The sequence below is a fragment of the Melanotaenia boesemani genome, chromosome 19 (assembly GCF_017639745.1).
Source record: "Melanotaenia boesemani isolate fMelBoe1 chromosome 19, fMelBoe1.pri, whole genome shotgun sequence".
NCBI lineage: Eukaryota > Metazoa > Chordata > Actinopteri > Atheriniformes > Melanotaeniidae > Melanotaenia > Melanotaenia boesemani.
Window position 1 is genome coordinate 17,586,120 of NC_055700.1, and position 25,680 is coordinate 17,611,799.

Genomic DNA, 25,680 nt, shown 5'->3' on the forward strand with positions numbered 1-25,680 from the left:
ACATTAGATTTAAAATTAATGCATTTAAGCTCAGGCATCAAATAATTTGTTTTTTAGTCGTAATCTTTTCAACTAAGTGAAGAAATAATATATAACAATTAAAAATAAATAAATAAATGTTTGACAAATTGAAAAAAAACGACTTTTTTGTTTTACTTTACGCCACATGGTAAAACAATTCGTACGCCACGCTATTAAACCGGTTTTTCACGTCATGACGCCAGACGCACCTACTACCTTGTTTCTTCTAGTTGCTAGTGAATTGTTGCCTTCAGGTGGTGTGTCATCTTTACTGTGTAAACCAATCAGGTAATAATAACAACTGGTATGAACGTAGGCGATCACAGTAAGATATAAAATCAAATATAAAGCAGGAAAATTCAGGTAAAGTTTGGCCATTTTTAAAATAAAATAATTTCGCTAAGGTCAATGTATTAATTTAATTATGTCGTCAGTTGACATGCCTTTTCTCTCAATCTGACACCAAAACATCATATTCACATGATACCTAATGCTTGATGCGAATGGTTTCGTGGTCGTGGAAAATCTCGTTTTATCAAAAGTGTATAGTGAAAATGACAACAAAAGGTTTAAATTAACGTGAAAACTTCAAATCTTCGTACTTATTTATAAATTTTACGAGGAAGCCCTGAAGGCAGCATATCAAACACATCACCGCCCCCTCCTCCCCTGCCGGGAGCTCCACTATCTTTAGCACCGCCACGGATTACAGTGCGCAGTGGGTGCGTGTGTGTGGCCAGACTGCATCCCAGTGTAATCTTTTCAGCTGTGCGTACATTTGTGCGTTACTTTCCTTGCAAAACAAAACAAGAAGACAACACAAAAGTGATGGGGGAATGACAACAACACTCGTCTTCGGTTCTCCGTCAACGACAAGACCCCGGGATGCTGCTGCTCTCCAGTCCGCGGTGCGGGCGCCAGCGCCGGGCCTCGCTGCTGCTGGCCGTGGTCCTGCTATGTGGCGTCCCCATCAGCGCTAGCCTTCCAGGTAAATTTACCACCACGCACTAATTGACACCCCAACCAAGCCCGTTGTTTTCCTGAGCAGATTTGCTCCAATCCCCGAACTGGCTGTCTCCTCAGTCATCTTTTCTAGGTCACCTGTCACCAGCGCGCTTGCGACAATTAAAGCTTTTTTTTAATCAAGGGAGAACAATTTAAACAGTTCAAAGGCCTTTAACACGACACGTACTATTCATCTTATTTAACAAAAGTTGCTTTTGTTTTAATTGTTGTTTATGGATGCTTTGACAGTTCGGGACGTCCCGTCAGTTTTTACCTCCGTTTTGGACAGGTTTAACAAGGATTTGTTAGAGAGATAAGAAATTCCCTTCCTTGTAAGTCTGCGGAGTTCATTTCCTTGTGAACCATTGTTAATGTTACACTTATCTGTGTTAAATGTAAAGGAGTGGATGGAATTAATAAGAGACTGGTGGTGTATTAACTTTGTCAAATAATAATTAAGAGGCCACAGTTTTTAAACCAATACTGCCAAATTGATCCAAAATAAGGCTGCTATATAATTTTTTCATACAAAATTTTCAATGAATCATAATTTTTACAATATGAGAAAAACAAAACCATTCAGTTGCCCTATTTGTACAAGTTAAAACTAGAATCTGTAGCTAACTGGAATTTGTGTTTACATAAATTCCAGTTAGACTGATCATCCCATGTGAGTGTAAATATAAAAGGAGTCAGATAGATTGCTATTATTTGCAGGGAAGATAATCTACCCTCAGGTTTTAATGCACCAGCCAAAACTCTTTTTCTGTGTTCACTTGGTACCCAAATTTCCCTGAGGACTCTCCAAAAGGATTAATAAAGTATTTTTATTCTATTCTACTTAAAATCTAAGTGTAAAATAATGATTTGTGACATCATCATGATTTTAAAGCCATTCCTGGTCCAATATGCACCTGGCACAGACACGAGGTCTGCATTGGCCGTATTGTTTAACGTAAGTTTAACTGTAGTGTAAATTAGTTTACAGAGAGTAGAGCTTTCAGTAAATTGTTTTATAAAAATAAACTTAAAAAAAAAAGAATAAAACAGTTTATTTCCACATGACACCTGGTACATTTAAATACAGCTTGCTCATAACAACATGTAACAGTACGTCTGTTTGTGAGCTATTGTTGACATATGTTGTGTTATAATCACAAATAGTGTTTAGATAGTACCTTTTTTTTGTCTTTTCCCCATTCAAGTAGGGAAATAAATGATTGCATAATGTAGCTGCAGAGAAATGGTGCAGCATCTACCAATACATACTAAGTAAAGCTCGCTTTAGGAAAGTGTTCTTTTAATCCTCGGGAATGTCTGCTGCTTATAGTGTATACATTTATCCAGAAAAGCAAGTAGTCAGAAATAAGGTTGATTAGGATGGTCTGTGAAAGACTAATTGAGTGGTTGATTCAGGAAACGGTGACTTTTCTTCATGTGTAAATATGCCAGAAAGCTTTCGCTGAACATTAAGTTCTCAGCATGGAAGTTATCCAGAATTTCCATTTAAGCAATTGATCACATAAGCTATGCCGCTACTATGCTGGCCAAGATACAGATTGATTAATTAAACATGCTTTTTTTTTTCTTCTTTTTTTTTCTGGACTGCAAGCTCACAGGGATCTGTTGAATTAGCATCGTCTGCAAAGTAACTTTTTTCCACAGGACATATGTGTTATCTACTCACTTTTGCAGCTATGATTTTAGCATCTGACAGGAATCATCTGCACCCCTCAATATTCTTAATTGTGCCTGTACATTGTTGTGCTGCCACATTTGAATGTCACGTTTGTTATTCACAATACTCACATGGTATCAGTGGGATTATTATTCAGCGAGCCTCTGCCTGTGGCCTTTTCCTCCACTAAGGTTAAGCTTTAACGAGTCATAGCTTAAGTGTTGCACTCAATCTCCTCTTTCCACACACAGCCACTGGCCTCAAGGGTTCTCAGTCACTTTTTCTGCCCTGCAGCAAAAGCAGCGTTCTGTTTTGTAGTGGATATTTAGAGAAAGGAAAGGTCAGGTGGGACAATGCGTGCAAGCTGCCAGGGGACATAAAAACCACTGAGTAAGCTCACAGAGCCGGAGATTATGTACTGCCTATATCTACACAGCTTTTATGAACCTGATGTCATTTTGATTTTTCTTACAGTTTAGAAATACATCTGTTGTTGTAATTATTGAGTGGCTGGTATAAACTGTTATGTTTTGCCCTAATTATAGAAGACAGCACCTAAAAAGGTTGTAATGGAAAATCACTAAAACATCAGGAAGCTTCATCACTGAAAATCAGTCAGGAATGAGGAACAATAAATAAATAAAAAATCTGAGGCTACTCCCAGAGCCTACCCACTGCTCATTGTGTTATAAGTGATCATTTTTAAATACTGTCTTGAATATACTGTAATACTGATGAAAATATATTTTTTATTTATTTAGTCATTCATACAATCCATCCCCAATGCTTTTATTGTACTATGTGTAAAGTTTGTAATTCCAGGAAGTTAATTAGAAAATCAAAGCTAAAGATAAGAAGTCCTCCTGCTTTCATGTGGATCTGTTATGCAGCTTTTTCACTATTGTGGTCTTGAATTTCTCATTACCAGCTTGCCAGATACAGAGGAAATTACTATAATGGTTTCCCACAGTGATATGTAAATGACACAATAGCTAGAAAGCACCTCTCAGAAATATTGATTAACCTCACTGTGGTGGTTGTTTCGATTTGAAGGTCGGAAAAACAAGTGGCCAGCCAATGCTGTGATTCAATACTTCCTCATACTACTGCTCTCTCTTGCTGTGTCTCATTCTTTACCCAGAATTTGGTGTCTTCCTTTTGAAAATTTTTTATTGACTAATATACCTCTGCAGGAAGTTGGAGGACTATAATTATTCAACTTGGATTGATCACAGACTCTTGATGAAACAAGAGAAGGCGTTGTTTCATTTAGTCTGAATCACTGAGTGCTCCTTCACTTTTAATGCTAACATTAATTGCTCTAGTACATAAGCTGCATATCAGTCCCATTTTGTGTTTAAACTGACAAATGAGAAAATGCCCATGTTTTTTGTGTCAGCAGGTTTCACTGCATAGGTTTGCATTTGACTTCACCACATCCTTTCCAAGAATATTGACATGAGGTTGACAAAATTTAAATAGAATTGAGATGATTGCATCTGATGCAAGTATGTAACCGTGTAGTGCTCAACCAAGAAGCTTGTCGAGACGTCACAATTGGTGTTTTTGATAACATGCCTGCATCCTAATACAGCATTTTAAAGAAATTGTGAGCCAAAGCCACCCCAATCCCTCTGGGTCATTGGAGTTAACTTGTTAATATACTATATAAAATCATACAACCCTCAATAACTGTTGCATCACAGAGTATTTTAATAAATGTTCCAACCAGAGCTCCACAAAGAGGATGACCCTGAAAAAGAGGCATAAAAAAGATTGAAGCAGGGAGATTTGGTTTCTTACAGACACTGCACAAGCAGTCCTTTCAGTCTTTGGTTTTTTTCTTTGGGGTGTGCTGCACTGTTTCACTTTATTGATAATGACATACTAATTGCCCCCCTGTGTAATGGGTATGAGTCATAATTGTCTGACGTGACATCTACCGCAACAGAGAAGACAGATGACAGATGTGGAGAGAGATAAGGCAGACAGGACATATCAACGTCATGAGAACTATAGAAGGCCGCGTCCATCCTCAATCTTCTGTAAGCTTACTTTCCACAGAGGAAAAAAAATGACACTTTCTGCTTTCACTTCCTTTTCTCGTTAATTAAAAGCATAAACAGGCAATACAATAACTGACACTACTTACAAAAAGTTAGGGATCATTGGATTTTTGTATGTCAAAATGCATCTAAAATGCACTATAACCTTCTCAGGTGAACTTATGTTTTAAATAAAAATATAAATGCACTTCTACAACTGTTCCATGTTTAAGTATTTACTGCTTGTATGTAAGCAGGCCTCGCCATCACACGCTTCACATTTTAACATCATCAGACAAAGATGACACCTAACACATGACATTGGTATTTTTATGTTGTGGTATACCCGCCACTGTTAGCTTTGCTAATTATCAATACATGATTCTACTTGGGGCTGGGCAATATATCGAGATTTTCAAATAGATTGAGTTAAAAACAAGCAATAAAAACTTAAACTAGATCCTGTACTGAAGAGGAAGCCAGTGAAGAGAAGGCAGTATCGGTGTGATATGCTCACAGCGTTTCCTCCCTTTCAGAAAATGAGCAAGTTCTGAACAACTTGCAAACGATGGAGCAATGACTGATCAGTCCCAAAATAGAGAGAGTTACAATAATCCAAATGGCAGGTGATAATAGCATGAATAAATCTGTCTAGATCTTTAAAAGGGAGATATAATTTCACCCAGCTTAAGAGCCGTAGATGAAAAAAAAACTGGATTTGACCACAGAGCTAATTTGTTTATCAAAATTAAAATCCGATTCAAAAATCACACCAAGGTTTCTCATAAAGTGCTTCCAGTGCTGAGATAACGGGCGCATGACCACCTAACAAGTGTGACTGACCAAATACATTTATTTCTGTCTTGTCTTTGTTTAAAGAAAGGAGGTTTGTCCCAAACCATGAATGAACTTCCACAAGACGATTCAACAGGGAGCTCATGGATCCATAATTAGGACTGGGTTCATAATGCCCAGCCCTAATTCTACTTATATGTCCTGCATTCATGATATAATATAACATGAACTTTTTCTATAAATTAATTCAAAAGTTGAATATCACTAACTTTTTGTGAATAGTGTATTTTGTGCCTTTGCTTTCCCATTGTGACTGTGTGTGTGTGTGTGAACCTGCTCATCTGTGTTAAACAGGTGCATAGTCATGCTCCACTTTCCACCAAAACCTGTGCGTATATAATGAGCCTCTTGCATCAGATTATGATGGGAAATGAACACCTACACAACACTAGTGTGCTGAAAACTAAGAGGTAGACAGTTTCCACCAATATCCTGTATCTCTCTATATATTTAAAATTAGTTTACGACCCTCAGATGTTTCTGAGAAATGACTCCGAAGTGGACGTGGCTGCTTTTTCCATTTTGTTTACTTAGCACTTTTCTGTGTGAGGATAAAGTTGAAATTTTCAAATGTAATGTAGAACATAGACAGAATCAGGAATGCAGCCTTTGAAATTACACTTGAACTGATATTTAGTGTCAAAATGTCTTTGCAATATTTATATTGCCCCATTGATGTTGATGTAATAAAACACTTTTGATTATATTGTGCAGCCTATATCTAAAGGAAGTGAAACAGAGTAGTTTCCTCCATCTGCACTCTGCAAAAGATCACTAATCTCCTTAAAACGTGGTGTCTTTGTTGTATAAAGTGCTTTGAAACCAGACCCGTTATTCATAAAAAATATCATCTGTACTGACATGGCTTTCCCAAAAAAAACTTAGAATAGAAAATGAGAAGGTAAAATAAAATATTGTCTCTTATTTACATGTAAAGTGAATATAAATAATCTAGTACCTCACATAGTCATACAGAGCTGTGCCCTGACCCAACATATTACAGTGAAAACACTTAGAAACTAGCTGCTCCACATTTGTTTGTCTTTCGTTATTCAAGACTTAAGTCTGGTGAACAACCAGAGCTTGGAAACACAAAAAGCCCAACACTTGACGTATACACATAAAACGCACACACACACCTCACCCATGTGGAAATAAATACTGTGGTTATATATCAAGTGAAGGGCACTGAGTAAAGCTCTTTAATGTTTCCACTTGATTTGGAGAGTTTGGCTTACTTCCTGCCTGCTATCTGAAGGTCAGGAAATGTACACAATGGGAATGAATGACCCTCCTGGCCGACCCATTTCCTGCTTCTGCTAAATCTATCTCTGCCACATTCACACACATGCACGCATGGTTATATCGTGGGTGACATTTGTTGCATTGTATTTGTACAACAGATTGAAGGAGCACAAGTGGCGGCGTGAAACTGCACGTTCTTTCTTCTACGTGATGATCTGAGAGTGTAGGTGTTTTTACCAGGCTGGGTGTGAATGTATGCCTCTGTTTGAAACGCATTTCTTCCTGGCAAAGCTGCTGCTGAGCACACAGTCTGGCAACAGCAGCAGCAGATGGTTAGCAAAGTCATTTTTCACTTTTCCCAAGGACTACTTTGTGAGTTACATAATGTGTTCTCACTCCTCCTCTATCTTTGCTGAAGCCAAACATTCTGATTTGCTGCAGGATTTTTTTTCTCTCCTCATTTCTTTTTACTACTTTTGTAATGTTTTGTACTCTTGTCTCCTTGATTCAGCTGAGCTGCACAAGCTGTAACTTTCGTACATAGCTTAGTGCTACATTATTGGACCCATTCCCCCCAAAAAAGAATGGTAGAATAATAATTATAATTATCTGCATTCATGCTTTCACAGTTTTAGCCTCCCACAAGAATACCAGAAGAACTGCGGACCAGAGGTGCTGTGATTCTAGCAGCATTATTATAATCAGAAGTAGCAGTAAGCAGATATTTTTATAAAAGTAGAGCATCCTGCACTTTTGCTTTCATAAGAGATTAACTGTCTGCCCCCTTTTTTTGCTATAAATGCTAGTAATTCATTTAGGCTGTAAAATTCTTTGTGTATTTTTGTGTTTGGTCATGATGGGGGCATCTGGCAACAGCAGATGGGTTTGATTTAGCACATTGGAGGCTTATCAATGCATTGCTATTACAATTTCTTGTTAAACTGATGATTACCACTGACCACATTTAACGTTAGTAAATTGTGTCTCTCTAAAAATGAAGTGGTTTTGTTTTATGAGAAACTGTTCAAACCATACATAAGATCAAGAGATAATGGTGTCACGACTGACTTACAAGAGAACTGCAGCTTCTTTTATAAAGTACCACAAGAACCTAAGTCATGTCCACTGGTGCATGTTAACATGCTCAATAAGAACATGTGATAAGATATTTGATATCTGTAGAGAAATGCACGTAGTAGTCAAACAGAACAGATATGAAGAAGGAAGCAGGAAAGAAAAGGAGAGAATTTTATTTTTTAATCAGAAATGAGGGAGACTTGGTAAATGAGCACATAACTGTCAAGATACAAAATAATAAGCATAAGATGGGAATTGAAGATGGAGGTGATAGTTGTTGCTATTCTACGGGAATAGGTGAAAGACATAACATGACTTTAATAAATAATAATTCAGGATCACAAGTTTATTAGGTCATTTAGTTTTTGATTTCCTTTCACCAGCCAGCTTGTGTGTTCAAGTCTTATGCAAAGGTTACTCATCTGCTGGTCAGTCTCTGAGACAGACTAGTCAATGACAATATGATATGAATATCTATTATGTGTCAGTTGTGATGTTGTCAGAAATGTATTATGTGTATCTTTTGTAGTTATTTATGTAATATGTTCGCAAACTTTTTATGTTTTTACACTGTTTAGATTTTTATTCAAGGTTTTCCAGTAGCAAACAACTATTTGCAATGGGGAGATATAGAGGTGTAATGGTGCTCAATAGTATTTTTTGCAGATCTAATCAACTTTATTCTGTGTTGTGCCTTCAGTTATGCCTCATGCACACAATATTTGGCATGCAGTTTGATATAAACTATGGTCTAACAAAACCAAGCCTGCAGAAGGGAAGAGAACAGCTGTAATATGCCCCTTTAACCTACTAATAGGTGGCTCGTACGCTCTGCCACAGAGCCCACGCAGAGTGAAGGCAAACGAACAGATGTTCAGTCTTCTGAAGAAACTGAGAACACAGGGCCCACGGAACTGACACAACACTTTGATTCGATGCTGATTGGCTGAAAGTTAACTCAAGCCAGACAGTCCTGACTCCAGCTGTCAGCAACTGATTTCATAAAAAAAAAGGGTAAAACAGAAGAAATTCAGCCCTAATAAGTACAAGAAGCATCGCCTGTAACAGCATCTCTGACAGCAATCCATACTTTAAATACTTCAATTCCATGTTGGGGCAAAATAAATAAATAAAAAAAAAAAGAAAAGAAAACTAACAACAACAGGAAAAACTAAATCAAAACCAAGAGGCACCAATAGTTCAAACGATTCCCTATTTCGAGCACAGCCCTCATTGGGCAGCGGAAAGCTTAAAAAATTAGTCACATGTTTGTAGGAGCTGTTGAGAAGCACACAGAGGAATGTTCCAGCCCCAAGATTTCTAAGGTAGGCTCCTCAATCTGGCTTCTTGATAGATTTAATGGGGTGATGGTGTTTGCACTGCAGGAATAAATTCTGGCCTTGTAGGTTTGCTTTGCTAGTGTAGCTTGTGTAGAAAGTTCAGAATAGTTCAACAGGCAGCAGTGAAGGCCCGGTTACATAACATATTCTCAGCCCATAGATTTTAAAATATTACAATATAACTTGAAAGGCTTACACCTCCATCTTTCTAGGAGATTTTCATAAGCAACTTTTTAAATATTAAATTTTAGATACCATTAAACAACTATTGTTCACTCCAGTTTTAGTTTTTAGTTTTTTCAGTATGCATGATGCATTATTATGATGATGGATCAACACACAAAGGACACAGCACATAATGTGCATGTGGAAAAGTTCCAGGCTTTTGCCTGCCCTTTATCCCGCTCTTCATCTCTGTAACACCCCCCTCTCTGCAGATATGCTCCTCCAATAACTCACATCTTTTCCATAATTACAGTCCAGTCATTACAGGCCTGGTTGCTGCAGAAGTCCTTTAGATTTTATCCACTAATCACCTGTTGTGTAATTCTGTTTTTTTTTTTCTGTTTGTGTAGAAATTTATTTTAATGTAGTCAAATGAATTCTCAATTACCTTTTTCAGCTTAGATTTTTATAGTACCAATTTGTCTTGACACCTTAAGTTCTGAGTAAGGTGTACGGTCATAGACCTCTTTAATTAAATGGAAACTCTGACATGACAGATTTGATAAACCTTGACCTTAAAAAGATTCCCTGCATCCTCTGCCCTCCCCCCTGATATTGCCTGTTATGGCAGCATTAACACCCGCTGTGCTGTTCACCTTTAGCTGGCCTGCTGTGCAGCACCACTGGGCTCATTATCCGCTCTGATAACATCCCAGACCACCACCTGCCCTCTGCTGCCACACACCTGCTGTGGTGCTGTGACCTGCACCGTCCTTTGTGTCTTGCAAACTGTCTGTTTGTGTAGCGAACTAAATTCAGCTCTGTCAAACATGCAGTAATCAGGTCAGATTATCTAACATGATTGTGACAGAACAAATGTAGACAACTGGGTTTTAACCTGATTTGGACTACTAAAGAGGTGTGGCTTGCTTATCAGAATTGCAAAATGTGGAGATTTTTTTAGAGTGTGCTTTTAGTATTTTTGTATAAAGTTAGGAGTTTATATATATATATATATATTTAATCATTTTCTCTAAAGCTCAGTGAAGCTGTGATGTAACTTTGACATAAGCAGATGCTCTTTTTTTGGCCAGATGTAATCCTGACTAAAGACCGATCCCACAATTAGAGTTATATAGGTGACTCACAACTTATTCTCAGTATTTTTATTGCCACTCCACATAAAAATCATATTTTGCTGCATCATTAAAAACATCCCGAATCACTCCAGTATGTGTGTGATACTGCTAAATGTGTCCTCTCTCTGTCTCTCCCTCAGCTCGAACTGGGTGCCCCTCCCCTCTAGACTGTGCCCTGGAGGGACGTCACCACTGCCAGCCTGGCTCGTCTTACTGCGGCTCTTGTCTCTCCCCATTTGAGGAGAACAAGGAAGGACGCTGCGTGCAGATGAAGCGCCACCAACACGGTATGCAGAAGAATAGTTTTTACACACACAAGCACACATACAGCTCCGTGAAACTTGATAATGAGCATGTTATGGCTGCACATTAATGCATAAAGTGCCTGTAGATGATGCATTTTTCTGAGTCTGGTTCGTTAGTTCATTAGATTTTATTTCACAGATCCCTTCATAAGTCAGGGAGGTAATGTTTTGAGTTATGTCTGGTTTCCTGCTAATTATAAAGAAATGGAAGGAGATTAAAAGTTAACTAATTTCCTTCACTTCCTTCTTTCTTTTACATCACTGAATTTTAAAAGCCCCTTTCAATTGTTTTTGTTTTTTGACAATAATCTCAAGCACTTCTGAAATACATAAAGAGATTGTCGGGTATATAAATAGTTTAAATCACTAAATTGATGTTTTTTCAGTCCAGCATGTCTAACACAAGCTAAATGTTTTTTTTTTTTTAGATGTAGAGACGAATTGATTAGTTGATTAATACGGTTTTTCTTTTTTATTCAGCATACTTCACAGTACAGGAAATCATAACCACTCAAGCCTTACTATTGAATGTTTTTCTCTGTTCAATACCTGCACACATTTTGAGGCTAGAAGGCCATTTTCAAACTCAATAATAAAAGAGAAACAATCTATTTTCATTAAAAGTTTGATTTTGAAAATTAGTTTGAAGAGTTTGTGTTAAATTAATACAGATATTATACCTTACAAACCTGACCTACCAAATGATGCATCACTGCGTCAGTGCTGAGCCAGTTGGTGGTAGAAAACGGAGGTTTCTGCATGTAATTTCAGGGCCTCTTCCAGAAAGCAAGTTAATTTGAAACTCTGAGTATGTTAACCATGAGTAAATGGAAACTCGGGTTTTCGTTTTCATGAAATGAGGCAAGTCACTAATGTTTTCTTGCACGCTGCTTCTCTCTCTGTAGCAGCAGCAGCAGCAGCTGCTGTGTCCCACCCCCAATATTTTATTTATTTATTTTTTTTTTACAAAATTCCTCTTCATATTCCTCATACCCTTGAAAAAGAACCTCTTGCTCCAATGGGGTGAAATAACTATCATGCTTTTTGTCAGCAGTTGCCATGGTGAATCCAGGTATCAGAGCTCCATTGATGTTTCCCAACTCTGGGTAAAGACACTCAGACCTGATTATACCAACTGGAACCAAAATTTCAGAGTTGCTCAGCTCAGAGTAAATTAACCCACATTTTCTTTTTAGACTCATTTAGTTGAATCTCCTTTTTGGAACAGGTCCCAGGTCTAGGAGATTGTGTGTAGGCTGCTGTGAAGCTAATAAGTGTTGAGAAGCAGTCATATTATTCATAGTAAGTAATAGTATTATGAGAAAGCTAAATGCAATTACAGCCTGTTACAATTAATATTTCACATCATGGAAGCTTCATCTTTGCATGAGGCAGTATGTGAGAATGGGAGATCTGATGTCCAGCAATTAAACTTAAAAGAAAAAGACATGCATGCATTCCTCCATTCCTCCATTTTTTATTAAATTAAATTAAATTAAATTAAAAATACTTTATTAATCCCAGAGGGAAATTGCAATGTTTTTTTCATTAAAAACAATAATAATAAGAAGATATTGATTATGTGTTGTTCAGAGGGAGATGGCTGCTGGCAGGACCGATCTCCGGTATTGTTCTGTCTTGCATTGGACTTGACGAAGCCTCAAACTGAACACACACCGTTGTTTCTTCACTGTGTTGTGTAGAGGATGTGAAGAGTGGTCCATTATTTTCAGCAGCTTGTGCAGCATTCTTTCCCGGACAATCACCTTCAGCTGCTCCAGAGTTATCCCCAGCACAGAACCGGCCTTTTTGATCAGTTAGTTCAGTCTCTTGCAGTCCCTGGCTCTGATGCTTCTGCCTCAACAGATGCTACAAAGCTGATTGTACTTTACACAACAGACTTATAGAAGATATGCAACATCTTGGTGCAGACATGGAATGATCTTAGATTCCTTAAGAAGTTATGTCTGCTCTGTCCCTTTTTTTAGATGCCTCTGTGTTGCTTTTCCAGTCTAGTTTTTTTTGTCCATCTGAACCCCGGTACGTGTATAGCGCAGGGGAACCCACATCGCTGCACAGGCCATTCTGGAACAAAAACAACATGCTGGCACCATTTTCTGAGGCCACAGAGAAAAACCTGACCATTGCAGATCAATAAGTATTTAAACAACCACAATGTTGAAAGTTGGAAACAAACAAAATGTGCACTATAGGGACAAGCTTCTTCCCGAGGTGAGGACACGATATACGGAGAAGATAGCATCGCTTGGAGATAAAGATGCATATGAAATGTCAGCTGAAGAGTGGACCTGAGACCCTGAAGCCTTACCTCCTCTGACTTTTTCTGACATTTTTGTGTATCTGGTTTGTGGTATGAGCACCTTTTACTGACATTTTAGACATTTTAAGTCTTTGGAGGCTCATGTACAGTTTACAAATGGCTGGGTCCATGACTCGGAAGCCTGCAAACCGTGGTACGCATCCTTCCAGGCAGTGAGTTCTGGGAAGCCCGTCTCCAGAAAGCACAGGACATTTTTAAGAAGGTGTGCCTGGCAGAGCTTGTGGTAAAATATTACTCAAAGAATGTGGAACTCTGTTCTGAAAGAGAATGTTGAATGTTGTTGCCATATATATAAACTAAAACTAAAACTAAAGTTACAGTTTAAGAAGCCCATAATTTTCTGTTACATTCTTGTCAGAGGCTTGTACCACCATTCTTTTGAAATAAATGAGATTTGGTAGGGATGCACGATAACCATTTTTTAAAACCGATACGATAACCGATAACTTTCAGCTACTAAAGGCCGATACCAATAACTAATAACCGATAACAAACACACTTAAGATCATGATATCAGTACTAACAAAACCTAAAAGACTTTTCACTGTTTATATGAAGAGAAAACTTTTAGCATGCCTCTCAAACATTTTCTAAAGATATCAAACAGAACTTTTTCATATAATGTGTGAATACATTTGGCGATAGCATCATACATGGATGGAAGGCACACATCAGCAAAGTAGCGGCGGCTCGGCATCGTAAACCGTGGCTCCAAGTGATGAATCAGACGAGAAAAGCCTCTGTCCTCAACGAGGGTACACATTGACAGCAAAATGGCATAGCACAGGAGTCTCTGTATTATCCTTGAAAAATGCATCATCCATCTTTTTTCCTGCAAAAAATGTTTATTTTTGCATTGCTTTGCACACAGAACTGGCATTCTGCTCTCTCTCTCTCTCTCTCTCTCTCTCTCTCTCTCTCAGCAGCTGGTTAATCCATTTTCTGTCTGTTCTCCTAACTCTTCTCCTTCGACTTCTTTTGCCTCGTCTTGGACTCAATCTCTCATTTTCATTCATGCTTCTTTTTTTGCACCACATCTCCATTGTCTGCGGGCATGCCAGTTTGAGACTGTGACTTTGACTTCAGAGTGACCCAGATGCAGGGTTGAAGCCCAGTCTGGATGTGACTCCTCCATCTCATATGCTGGTTTACCTACAGGGTGGGAAAAGTATACACCCCTAGACAGATTATTACAATCAACACAGGACTCTGAATGCATCAGGCAAACCAGACAGGGCTGTGAATGCATCAGACGAGAAATTTCAATTTCCACTAAATGTCTTATTTGTCAGTGATAAAAAAAAGCTCTAAAATAGCTCTAAAATAGCTCTAAAATAGCATCTAGTTTGCATCCAGTTTTTCAGAATAGCTCAGTTGAGTACTGTTTGGATCCCATTCATTCATTCACGATGTTTGAGGTAGCCTTCCTTACCCTGCTTGCTTGCTTTGTCAACTGGTGCTAGGTTAAAAACATGCAGAGGAACCCACTGTTAGTTTTCTCGGATACAAAATAAGCACACAATCATCTTACTAAGCAAAATGTTCACACTTACCAGAATGAAAATGCCTTGAGCACATTTTCAACCAGCTTGGGATATCAGAGAAATTTATTTCCGTGCATCGCATGGGGGATATCCACACCATCTGCCTCCTCATTACTTCGGACACAAGACTCGATTGATTTTTGATACTCCCTTGATACTTTTGTTTAGGTTTTTTTCGGCAGTGTACTTCTGGTACTTTGGTTGTTGTTGTAATACATTTTGTTTTTGTGGTTATTTTTTTAGGAGCTCCTGATGATTGTCAGCTTAGTTTACCTGTAAAAGCTGCCAGGAATCTTTTTTTTTTTAACTTCTTTTCACTATTCTTCTGCTTTTTTCTATCCCCTCTGGTCAAGTCCAGCAAGATTACATAAATTCCATAATTCAAAATAAATGAGATAAAAAAAAAATCAGACTATTAAGAGGAGCTTTGTACCCATAAAGCTCCCCTTGGCAAAGCAAATTTGATCGGCACAATGTGTTCAGTCATGTTTGTGTATATCTGAGTACATTTGTGGAGCAGATCTTAAATGTCTTCATGGGACATTTTTTTCTTAATCGGTGCCGTTTCTCTTCCCTGTTGTAGTCTCGTGTCTTCATCGTTTGCTCTCCCTCCCTCTATCCCACCCACTTCTCTCACAACTATGGTGCAGTCTGAGCCTCTGTATTTTTTTTTAATCCACCCCTGCTGTGCCAGCAACACACACACATTCACCGCCCTGCCTCGCCCCCGCACTGGCAGAGCCTTAATCACTGAGATGACATGTTTCTCTCTTTCTGTTGCCCTTCATCTCCATCACTGAATCTAATATCTCTCAATAAAAGAGCCAGGCTGCAAGAATAAATCTAATTTTTCTCATTTCCATGGCATGGCATTGAAATGCTGGCATGCACCCCACATTTCAAGCAGCCTGTACAGAAATTGAAGAGAGAGAATGAAAAATATTGTTTAAATTTAAGAAAACTGGCTTCCTTCTGTTTGAGTGCACACGTATTTACAACTGTGCATATTCATGTCTTTTTGTGACCTCACGAGGGAACCTCTGAAGGATTAATAATTTAGAAGGGTCTGTAGCAGGAGAGGACCCAGCACAAACTTGGCTCAACCATTGATGGAAGCATCATACAGGTCATCTTTATGCATAAGAAGTGAGGATTTCTGCTGTGCCTTCGTTGACCAGTTATTATTATTTCAGTGTTGTGATGATGTTGTGTGCTCACGTGTGCAGGGTTTATGAATCCAGCACATCATGCTGGCATTTAAGCTCCCTCGTTTAGTTATGTAAACCCCTTGGACACTATACAGAACAGAGTGATTCACATGGGAGATTGAGTCTCTAATTTTCACACTGAACAAATTAACATCCACAGCATGTTTATAAAAACTAATAACAGTTTTTATAAACATTTTCCATCACTGGCTCAGATGTGTCCAGTATTTAGTGCATTTGGTTTATGAATTCTGACACTAAGCAACCGATTATCCAAAGTTTAAAAGGTCGATTGCCAAAGGATGGAAAATGGACATTTTCACAACTGAAATTTGGCTTCATCATTTGATGGCTTTCTAACTTGAACCACAGTAATTGTTTTCAAAGTTATGTTTACTTATGAAAGAATAATAATATTAATAAAAGAAAAACTGTTCAGTTCAGCTGCCTTCAACTCTGTGAGGATGTTATTTTGATAGCGGCACGGTGAAACACTGTAACTAAGGAGCAGTGCAGCTGATCCAGGATACTGCTGTCATCGCCTCTGTCCAGCACCACCCAAGATTTTAATTTGTTATACTGGTTTTAGCAAGTAATATCTGATTTTAAATACCTGGAAGTAATGCCTAAAGGTAGCAAAGTCTGCGTCACTCCTCGTATTTTCACACCCTGCCCTCTGTGGGATGTCACTGTATCACATTTTAGGGTCTTTGTTGTCCTTCTTATATTTGTTTTGCACTACATTACATATGAACTCATTTTGTATTATTGTTCAGTATTTGGTGATGAACCCTTGGTTTATTGCACTGTAAATGTGAATTAACTGACACTGACACATAAATACAAATATTTAAAATTATTTTCCTATAGCTGTATATTAAATTTTTAGTTTGTTCACTTTAACTGATTTATTCATATAGGTAACACCAGCTCAAAGCAATATTTATTTTCAGGTACTTTTACAATGAGAATAACCCAACAAATTCCTTTTGAGTGTGCATTTGGAAACAGTGCAATTTTACTACGGCGTTTTGTCTCTTCTCTCTCTCTTTTTTTTAAGTTGCTTTCATCTGGAAATTTCAGAAGAAAAAGCAGAACATTTTGTTCAGGACTAATCTGTAAATGTAACTTTCTAGTCACATTTAATGGTTCATCCCCACAATTGTTCTTTTGGTGTCTTTTGCTGATATTAAATCAAAATCCAGTCCAGACAAATTACTGTTCTTCCATTCTTCCTCTGACTCGTGGTTGTTGATTTGCTTTTGTGGTTTGGTTATATGTAATGTTACATGAATTTAAGGTGATTTAACTTGAATCTCTTACTCAGTAGAAAGTCTCTGTTGTAATTTTTTACTTTTACACAGTTGGAATGCAAGAAAGCCGGGCAGTACTTTCATTGTAGGTGGAACCTGCTTGTATTTGACATGGAGGCGTTCACTGCCATTGGTAAACACATAATATGCTTCAAAGCGTTGGCCTTCAATTAGAAACACAAACAGACATGGTGTCCATTCATTATAAGCAGAAAAATTGCATATGTGCTTAAGGCAGGGTGTACTACCTTAAGTGGTGTCCATTTAGAGTGCTTTACATAGTATCTTTGTCTCTGGCATCCACACATAAACCTATATGGAATTCTATTTGGTTTTCCCCACTTTGCTTACGTAAGCCAGTCTAGTTAATTGTCAGACTTACACACAACCTGAGCAAATATCTAACAGAGGTTTGGTATTTCTTTTTAGTTTCTGTAGGTAGCCTACTCATTTTCTAGATGGGTAAAAAGCAGGTGGACTGTTTACTGACTCAGAATAGGGCTGGTCACATTTCATGTACTGATTTAAAACTGTGCGCTCGGCTGTGACTGACTTTATAGCGCAGGTGGGACAATGAGTCAGTGCTGCAATTAGAAGGTACACAATCAACCAGCTTGAAAGTTTCATTGGTAGAGGGACATGTAAAGTGTGAAATCCCGAATGCTAAAACCAGACAACCTTAAAAAGTAAATACAGGCATTTTATTAAACTGTGGTATGTTGTTTCCTTTCTTTTAACTTAATTTAGTAGGCTCTTCCTAAAAGAACACAATCAGATATGTTACAAAGAATGTGATTTATCAGTCAGACGAAAAACTAGTTTCTTCACACTAGGTGGCAGCAGAACACACTGATCTGTTATACACTAGACTGAGTCTCAACTTAGACCCTCTCTCTATATATAAAGAAATATGGTGCTTTTTTTTGTTTCTTGCACTGAAACAATTTGGTTAATTGACAAAATATTGTTTACTTGATTAGAAGTTTGATGTTTTGTGGTTGTTTGCATCAAAGTTTTGCATCACTTTGAATTCTGGTAACCTTTTAGGTGTTTGAAATTTCATATAAAAGATTTAATATAAAAATAATAACATGATAATAACACTGAGTCCCATTTTAGTCCCATTTATTGATCCTAACTGCTCACTGATGCATTACTGGTGTAAAATATCTTGAGACTGATTTCACATAATTTAATCTTTCATTTTATTATTTATTTTTTTCTTGTACATGTTTAACTATTTAAAACACTGTTTAATCAATTTTCCAAGTCTACACAAAGCCAGCAACTTATGTATAACATCTCATCCATCAATGAGATTTTTTTTCTATTTAACAAGAATAGGTAGGAAGGAAGTGTGTGTGTGTGTACGCATGTTTTTGGGGGGAGGAAGAAACGTGAATGGTTTTTAAGTGGGAAAAGACAACAGCACATATGTGTGTGACACACAGTCCCTGTTGAGTTGTTTAGTGTTTGTTTGTTGTACCCAACTGCCCCCCGGGTGCTCTCAAGGGGTTATAGGTCATTATCAAGCCAGTGATAAAACTCTCTTAGACAAGGAGAGGTGAGCATGCTTAGTGAGTGTGTGACAATCCACACATATACAATCAATCACCACTTTTATAGGTGAGTTATTATCTTTGACCCTTGGTTAGGACCAAGTTGATGTCTCTTAAAAAAATAAAACAGGTTTCTGAAAACTTTCATGCAGGTCTTCAGTAATCTATCATGTTTTTGTGTGTCTTCTTCTAATATTCAAACCTGTATTGCCACACGTTCCTGGCGAGCACACAGGCGCAGTTGGTGCTCTAAACCACCTGCAAAGTACAGATGGTGCATCCCGCCTCCACAGACACCTGCTATGAAGCGCACTAAATGGCCATTAGTGGAGGGGGGTAAGAAAATAACAAAACAGCCAGTGAAAGTTGCTGGCATGTCATATCACACACATTAGCTCAGCCAGATGGCCAGCCTTCTGGACTGAAAGTGACACTGCAATCTTTAATGTAGTGTAGGTGTGGCAAACAACACGTTTGATTGGGTCTGCTGGTGTTGCTCATTTATTTTTCTGTGGTTTTTAAAGGAGATGTTATGCACAACTGTCCCTGTTCTGGCCCAGGATGCCGAGTTGTAATATCAGTGTGAGGTGGCATCAGAAATGGTGTTTTTGGGCACTCCCTTGTGGCTTTTTGTCATCTCTCACCAAGTTTGTGTGCACTAACCTATGATTTTATATGTGATATATTACAGGGAAACTTTATGGAGGGAAATAACTCTTTGATCACCTCTATTAACAGGGGGCTTTGGGATCTATTGTGAATGTAGCAAGAGAGGCCCAGTGAAGCCAAGGTTTGGCTGATTGCTCCCACCCCCTGCAGTGCTTCTTCCCCAGGCCACACACACACTGTCGGCCCTGGTCACCCTGGAGCCCTCAGCAGTGCTGCAGGAATGTGGCTCAGTGTCTGGCTTAAAGGGTTGTTAACAACAGTTTAGTATTGTCTCCCTTTTTTTACCAGCTCTCCAAACAAACAAAACGCATGGGCACACTCCCTGTCTGTCTCTGCAGAGGCGAGATCCTGAAAACACACGTAAATTAATGCAATTATGCGTGCCTCCAACCACGTGCACCCGCACTCAGATTTCTGTTTTACCTGCAGCCACAAAACTGGACAAATTTAAGAATAATGTACTCAAGAGCTTAAAGGTGGGATGAGAAAGCAGCTTGTTTTCATCACAAGCTCAGACACCAGTTGGCAGGCTCCTACACCAAGCTGACCCTCTATACTACAATATATATTTAATAATAAAGCAGAAGAACATATTTATAGTTTGTTTAATAGCGAGTGGGGCAAATATATCCTGAGTTCCTTCAAAAGAGTGTTCAGTTTGCACCAGTTAACCTTTTCATCAACACCGACCAGAGAGTCCAGCTCTATTTGAACTTCGCTTGACTTCATACGTTCTAGAAAATAATCCTTTATCAGACAGAATAAGATGTCAAGCTTTAGTTACATGATTGATGAACTTTGCTTAGTCTAGTTTCTTATAGATCATAATTTCATGAATAATTAATTACAAATTAACAATAAATAATAATGTGACTGATTTACTGATTTATGTGAATGAAAGTATTTTTTATTTTATTGATTTTAGTTTAATTAAACTTAAAAGAGTATCTGCTTTTGGAACAAATGCTTTATAATTTTTTTGCTAGTCAATTTATCTAATAAGATTTTTAAAAGTAGATAAAATGATTATTTTCTCATGTTTTTAAAGTTTCAGTTGTAATTGATTTATAGTTGGTGGTAAAATTGTTAATTTTACAGCATCATTAAAATTTTTCTGCTTTTTTTTAACTTGCTGCCAATGGTTACAAACAGATTTTAATTTATTATTAGTCTGAATGTTACATATTTAGAAACATAATGGACATTTTAAAGTTGTTAAAGTAATTTCTAATAATTTGACAGCATTACTAAACTTTTTCTTGGTTCTTTAGTCAAAGTGTCGGCCTACTCTGATCCAGATGAAGAGATCGACCTCCTTCACTCTGTCGTAGAAAAACAAGAAATGTCTAAGGTTAAACCATTAACAACTCAACGAAAGTATACAGGTAAGAAACCAGCTCAGTAATTTATATGGTCTCAAGTTTAAATTATGTTTGGTACTGCATAATTACCCACTACCTTTTACTTATGTTCTTTTCTTTTTCTTGCAGATAGAGGGTTTAATTTTCTAATAAGCAATTCTGTACCTGTTTTTGACTTCTTTTTTGTGTCTTCCTCCTCGCTCTCCCTCCAGCATCCCTATCCTTACAAGCAGATATTAAAAACAGCAAGACAGATGCCTTCAAACAGAAACAGAAAAACCAGGACAGACTCTCAGGTGAACTCCAGAGTAGCAGCACTGCAGCTCCCGGTCCAGCAGAAACTGGCCTTCCTAACACACCAACCCCCCAGCCCAGGGTCACCGGAGTTGATGGCAAAGCTGGTCCAATTGCTGTGCCAACACCCAAGACAGACAGCATCATTATCAGTGAGTATGACTTCACTTTATTAATATTGATTTGTCCCTCGAAAGGGCAATTTGGTTTGCAGCAGACATATACAATCACCCGTCACATAAAACATAGGACGTAAGAAGACATCAAACGTATAAGATATAACCTATGAGCAGCTAATTAAATGCGCCAAGTGCTCGGTCTAAAATCATTTAAAAACAAAGGTCATAGTAAAAGGAAAAATAAATAAGCAATAAGGAGAGGAAAGTAGCTGCAGGACAGTGCAGTTAGAACCTGAATGGAGAAAGGCATAAAGGAAAACTTGTACTCATTTTCAGTAGCTGGAGGAACAGACAGGTGTAGACCAGAAGGATGTAGCTTGTATTTGTGGTTCAGAGGATGTGTTTTGTCCATAAAAATGGCCTTCACTTTCTAAACAGCCTAATGTTAAATATGTCATCCAGACTGCTGAATTTCACCCCAGCTACTTTAGAAGCTCTACACATACTTTCTGCCTAGGGAGTTTTTTTCCATGTCAAATTTCAACTTGTTATCAATTATAGTGCCAAAATATTTGTAGCTGGTCACCAGCTCAACTGGTTGGTTATTAATAACATTAATCTGGAGAACTGGGGATGTTCATCTAAAATCAGTGTTAACCTTCGCTGTTTTTCAGAGGTTGATTTGAAAGATGGCTTCTTCACACCATGGCCATGTGTGTAGCATTTTAGAAGGTTTTGTTTATCCACAAAGGGAAAGCCACATTAATAACTTGCTTGATGGTAGAAATTGCTGCATGTGAATGTTCTACATCATAGTAGTCTCATTGTTTTTTAATTAGGCTTGTTGAGGTCTTGTGGTAGGCTTACATGAAAGATTTGATCCTTTTTCCTGCTATTAATATCAGAGAAAGGTTTATTATGGCAATTTATAATAAGCTGAAGAGGTAAAAATTTAGCTATAGAACAAAATGTTTAGCAGGGAAGTAATCAGACTCCTGCAAACATGCTCATTATTTAACCCATAACAAACTGTGTCCTTAATTTTTTCCTCTTTCTTTTCATTATCTGCAGTTATGATCTCAGTTGGCGTGGCGCTGGGCACTGTGGCTATAATCCTGGCTACTGTATGTTTTATTAAGTAAGTATGAACACAGAAAATAACAGCTGATGTAAGCTATGGATATGCTTAATTGATGAAAAATGTTTTTTTTAAAGAGTGACATAATCTAGATCATCATCAGTGGATGTTTGTGCACAAAAACAACCCAAAAGAATGGCACACATTTCTTGTGTTTCATTTACATTTTTATTTTTTTTTTTTACCTTGAAATAAAGTGAAATGTAACCACACAGTCCAAAATAGTAGACTGTAGAGTGCTACATTTTCCACCCTGTTTTGAATATTGTATTTATTTTCTGATGAAGGATTACCCAAATGCTCCCCACTGAAACTTCACTGTCTCATAAATGTGCATTCAATTTAAGTTAAAATATTTTAGTGTACCAGAGCTTTTTGAACAGCGTTCAGCTTGTTGTTCATGTCAACTCAGGTCCTTGATTTCTCCTACAGGTCACAGCGAGAATCGCATCTTGCTGCAAAGGTGGACTACCCCGCTTTCAGAGGACCAGGCGTTCATGCTGCCACAGCCAACGGTCCTTCGGTAAGATCACGTGCCTTCCTTTACTCAACAGTTAACAGCTTTTATTTAACACTTATTTCTACAGTCACGCATGATCCCAAGTTCTTGTTTCGGATGTTCTTCACACTTCCCTCTCTGTTTTTTTTTTTTTCCAGATGGGGGATAAAACTCTGGCTCAGAGTGCTCAAATGTATCACTATCAACATCAAAAACAACAGATGATGTCAATGGGAGTGTATGTTCTTTATTTATTTTTTCCATCCCCACTGTCCCCACTGTCTCTTGTTACTTTTTTTCTGTTTTGTGTTTCATGTCTTGAAAAAGACTAAACGTTTTCAGCCACATCCTCTTTTAACTGTCTACAAACCTCAACATAACGTTTCCTTTTTTCTTCTTCTTCATTGTTTTTAGCCACAAACCTGAACAGAAAGCTGTTGACACAGAAGTCACATCAGATGAGGAGGAAGTGGGAGGAGGTTTTACTGTGTACGAGTGCCCTGGACTTGCTCCAGTAAGTAAGCTCGCGCACACACAAATAATTTCTGATGCACTCGTTTATAACTGATAATCTGTTTATTTCCCTCTATGACAGACTGGAGAGATGGAGGTGAAAAACCCTCTGTTTGATGATTCATCTGCAGAGTGTCAGGGGAATCAGAAGTAATTGCTGAACACTTTACAAATACAAACACACACTTACATGTAGATATGCATACAGAGGCACACAAGACATTTTTCTGGAAAACACCCCTTGAATTTTACAATGCATGCATCACAATTAAAAACGAGGTGATAAAATGATTGTTTTCTTACCCGCCCTTAAACATATCTGCACCACTATGGCTTGTTAATGCGGCATATATGCGATGGGTCCCCTGTTCATTTATTTCTGTCACTGCTTTGGAGCGACCCTGTCTTTTAATGTTTTTATTTTAATTAAGTTAGATCTCTTCTTATAGGTGTTTGTCTTGTTTAATTCTTAGTTTGGATTTTTGTCTCCACCCCTACTACTTCCCTATATTTTTGCAGCTACTTCCAAAGATTATGATTCCACACAACATGATTTACCACACTGGCACTTAACACAAAATGGTTTTTGTTTCATGAACCACAATTCATAGCACATTTCCTGGAAATATTGAACATCAGATCTAAATGATTCCTCTACCGGACCCAACCCTGTTTAGCAAATTGTTTTTCCTAGTGTTGCTAATTTATATCCTGTCATATAAGCTGCTCATAAAGATTTTAAGATTATAAAGTATAGATATATTAATATTGATGAAAATGATGTAATCAGCGATGTCTGTTGCATGGTTTGACTGTACTGTGTTTGAATCATGGCAAAGCTTTGATGAACCGTTTTCCTATCCTGTTATTGCAGGAAGGATCTACAGTAAAAAGTGATTTCTGAACATTAAAATGAAGTTTTTGGAGAAGAGCTATGTTGGATGTTTTGTGGTAACTCTCATGACCTTGTATCATCCCTGTTTCTTCTCTGTCCTCCTATCAGTCCAAAGCTAATCTTGTGCTGCAAAAATGTACAGACAAAGAGTGATAGTTTTCACTTTTTATAGATATTTGTACATGCAGACTAAAGATTGGAATTAAAACTTTTTACCACATGGAAAAATGACTTTGTTGGGCTTTTTATTTCTGTGCATATTGTAGTATTCATTAGATTTTTTGTTTTTATTTATTTATTTGAAGATTTGGAAGTAATATGGGGCACAATGTACCACACAATATAGATTGGTGTCTGGAAGGGCAGTTCAGGTTTTATTTTTAACTTTTGGGCTACTTTATCATTTTAACTAATTGTCTTTCAAATGAGCGAAAAGAAAAAAAATGTAATATACCAAATTAGTTTTAGTTTCTTTTCTTGCATCAGCTGAAAATTAAATGGAAGTTTATGGATAATATCTTATTATACAAAATTATATTTTAAAAAAAGGGAAAGTTCAATAGTGATTTTAGTTTTTCTCCATTGGTTTGGTTCATTTCTTGAAACAGAAATTACATTCTCAAAACTCTAAGTCTTAAAGTTCAGCACAACACCATATCTCACTTCCAAAAGCTCATATCTCTCCCATAACTGTTTAGTTACGCTTCAGAACTAAATTCCTTTCCGATATAGTCAGTGCGACCAAAATGGAAAGATCCTTCTCAATTACTTCGGCTCATTTCTTGAAAAAAGAAGGACGTTTTCAACCCTCTTGATGTTTTTGCCAAAATAACCTTGATGGTTCAGTACAACACCTGAAAAAGCTCATATCTCTCCCAAAACAGTTCACTCGTGTCAAAACAAAATTCTGTTCTCATATTAAAAAGTCAGTGCCCTCAAAATGCATCATCCCTTAGGCATTGTGTACGCACTGTCACGTACAAGTCAAAATTTTTAGATGTTTTGCCACTATGAGAACCATTGAAATATCTCTCATATCCACCTCTCAGTCTTAGCCCAGTCCTTCATTGACAATGGTTACTGTACTAATTTACTGCACTAATTTTCTTTTGTCTAATTAACAGAATACAATTGTGTATAAAACATCACACGCTGCACTCATTCTGCCAAGAAAATCGTAACCATTATTATTCACACATGAAGTAACTTCCAGAGTACAAAGAAAATGTATACAGCAAAATCTACTGTAACATAAACACAAAAAACAAGGAAATAATTTATACGCAGCCTTCTGTGCTATAAATAAAGTTGGCGTTTCACAACTAACACTTCTTCACTGGTTGCTGTCCTCA

At 37.6% G+C, this 25,680-nt stretch overlaps 1 protein-coding gene and 1 long non-coding RNA gene across 2 annotated transcripts; one reads left to right on the plus strand and one right to left on the minus strand.

Moving 5' to 3' along the window:
• Positions 1 to 706: 706 nt before the first annotated feature.
• Positions 707 to 24,556, plus strand: npdc1a (neural proliferation, differentiation and control, 1a). Its single transcript, XM_041970934.1, has 9 exons — positions 707 to 1,009; positions 10,711 to 10,857; positions 20,781 to 20,894; positions 21,083 to 21,316; positions 22,355 to 22,421; positions 22,854 to 22,944; positions 23,079 to 23,158; positions 23,335 to 23,434; positions 23,516 to 24,556. Exons 1-9 carry the CDS (start codon positions 907 to 909, stop codon positions 23,585 to 23,587), a joined length of 1,008 nt encoding a protein of 335 aa, XP_041826868.1. The 5' UTR covers positions 707 to 906; the 3' UTR covers positions 23,588 to 24,556.
• LOC121630570 lies at positions 11,310 to 11,806 on the minus strand. The gene is made up of 2 exons (XR_006008548.1): positions 11,711 to 11,806; positions 11,310 to 11,411 (listed from the first exon to the last, which is right to left on the minus strand). It is a non-coding gene; the product is annotated as an uncharacterized LOC121630570 (long non-coding RNA).
• Positions 24,557 to 25,680: the final 1,124 nt, after the last annotated feature.

What these genes read in the sequence shown, in the direction of transcription:
- npdc1a (XM_041970934.1), top strand. Translation starts at nt 907, where the DNA reads ATGCTGCTGCTCTCCAGTCCGCGGTGCGGGCGCCAGCGCCGGGCCTCG. An exon ending in CATCAGCGCTAGCCTTCCAG is followed by an intron (nt 1,010 to 10,710) that starts GTAAATTTACCA and finishes TCTCTCCCTCAG; the next exon opens with CTCGAACTGGGTGCCCCTCC. An exon ending in AACTCAACGAAAGTATACAG is followed by an intron (nt 20,895 to 21,082) that starts GTAAGAAACCAG and finishes CTCTCCCTCCAG; the next exon opens with CATCCCTATCCTTACAAGCA.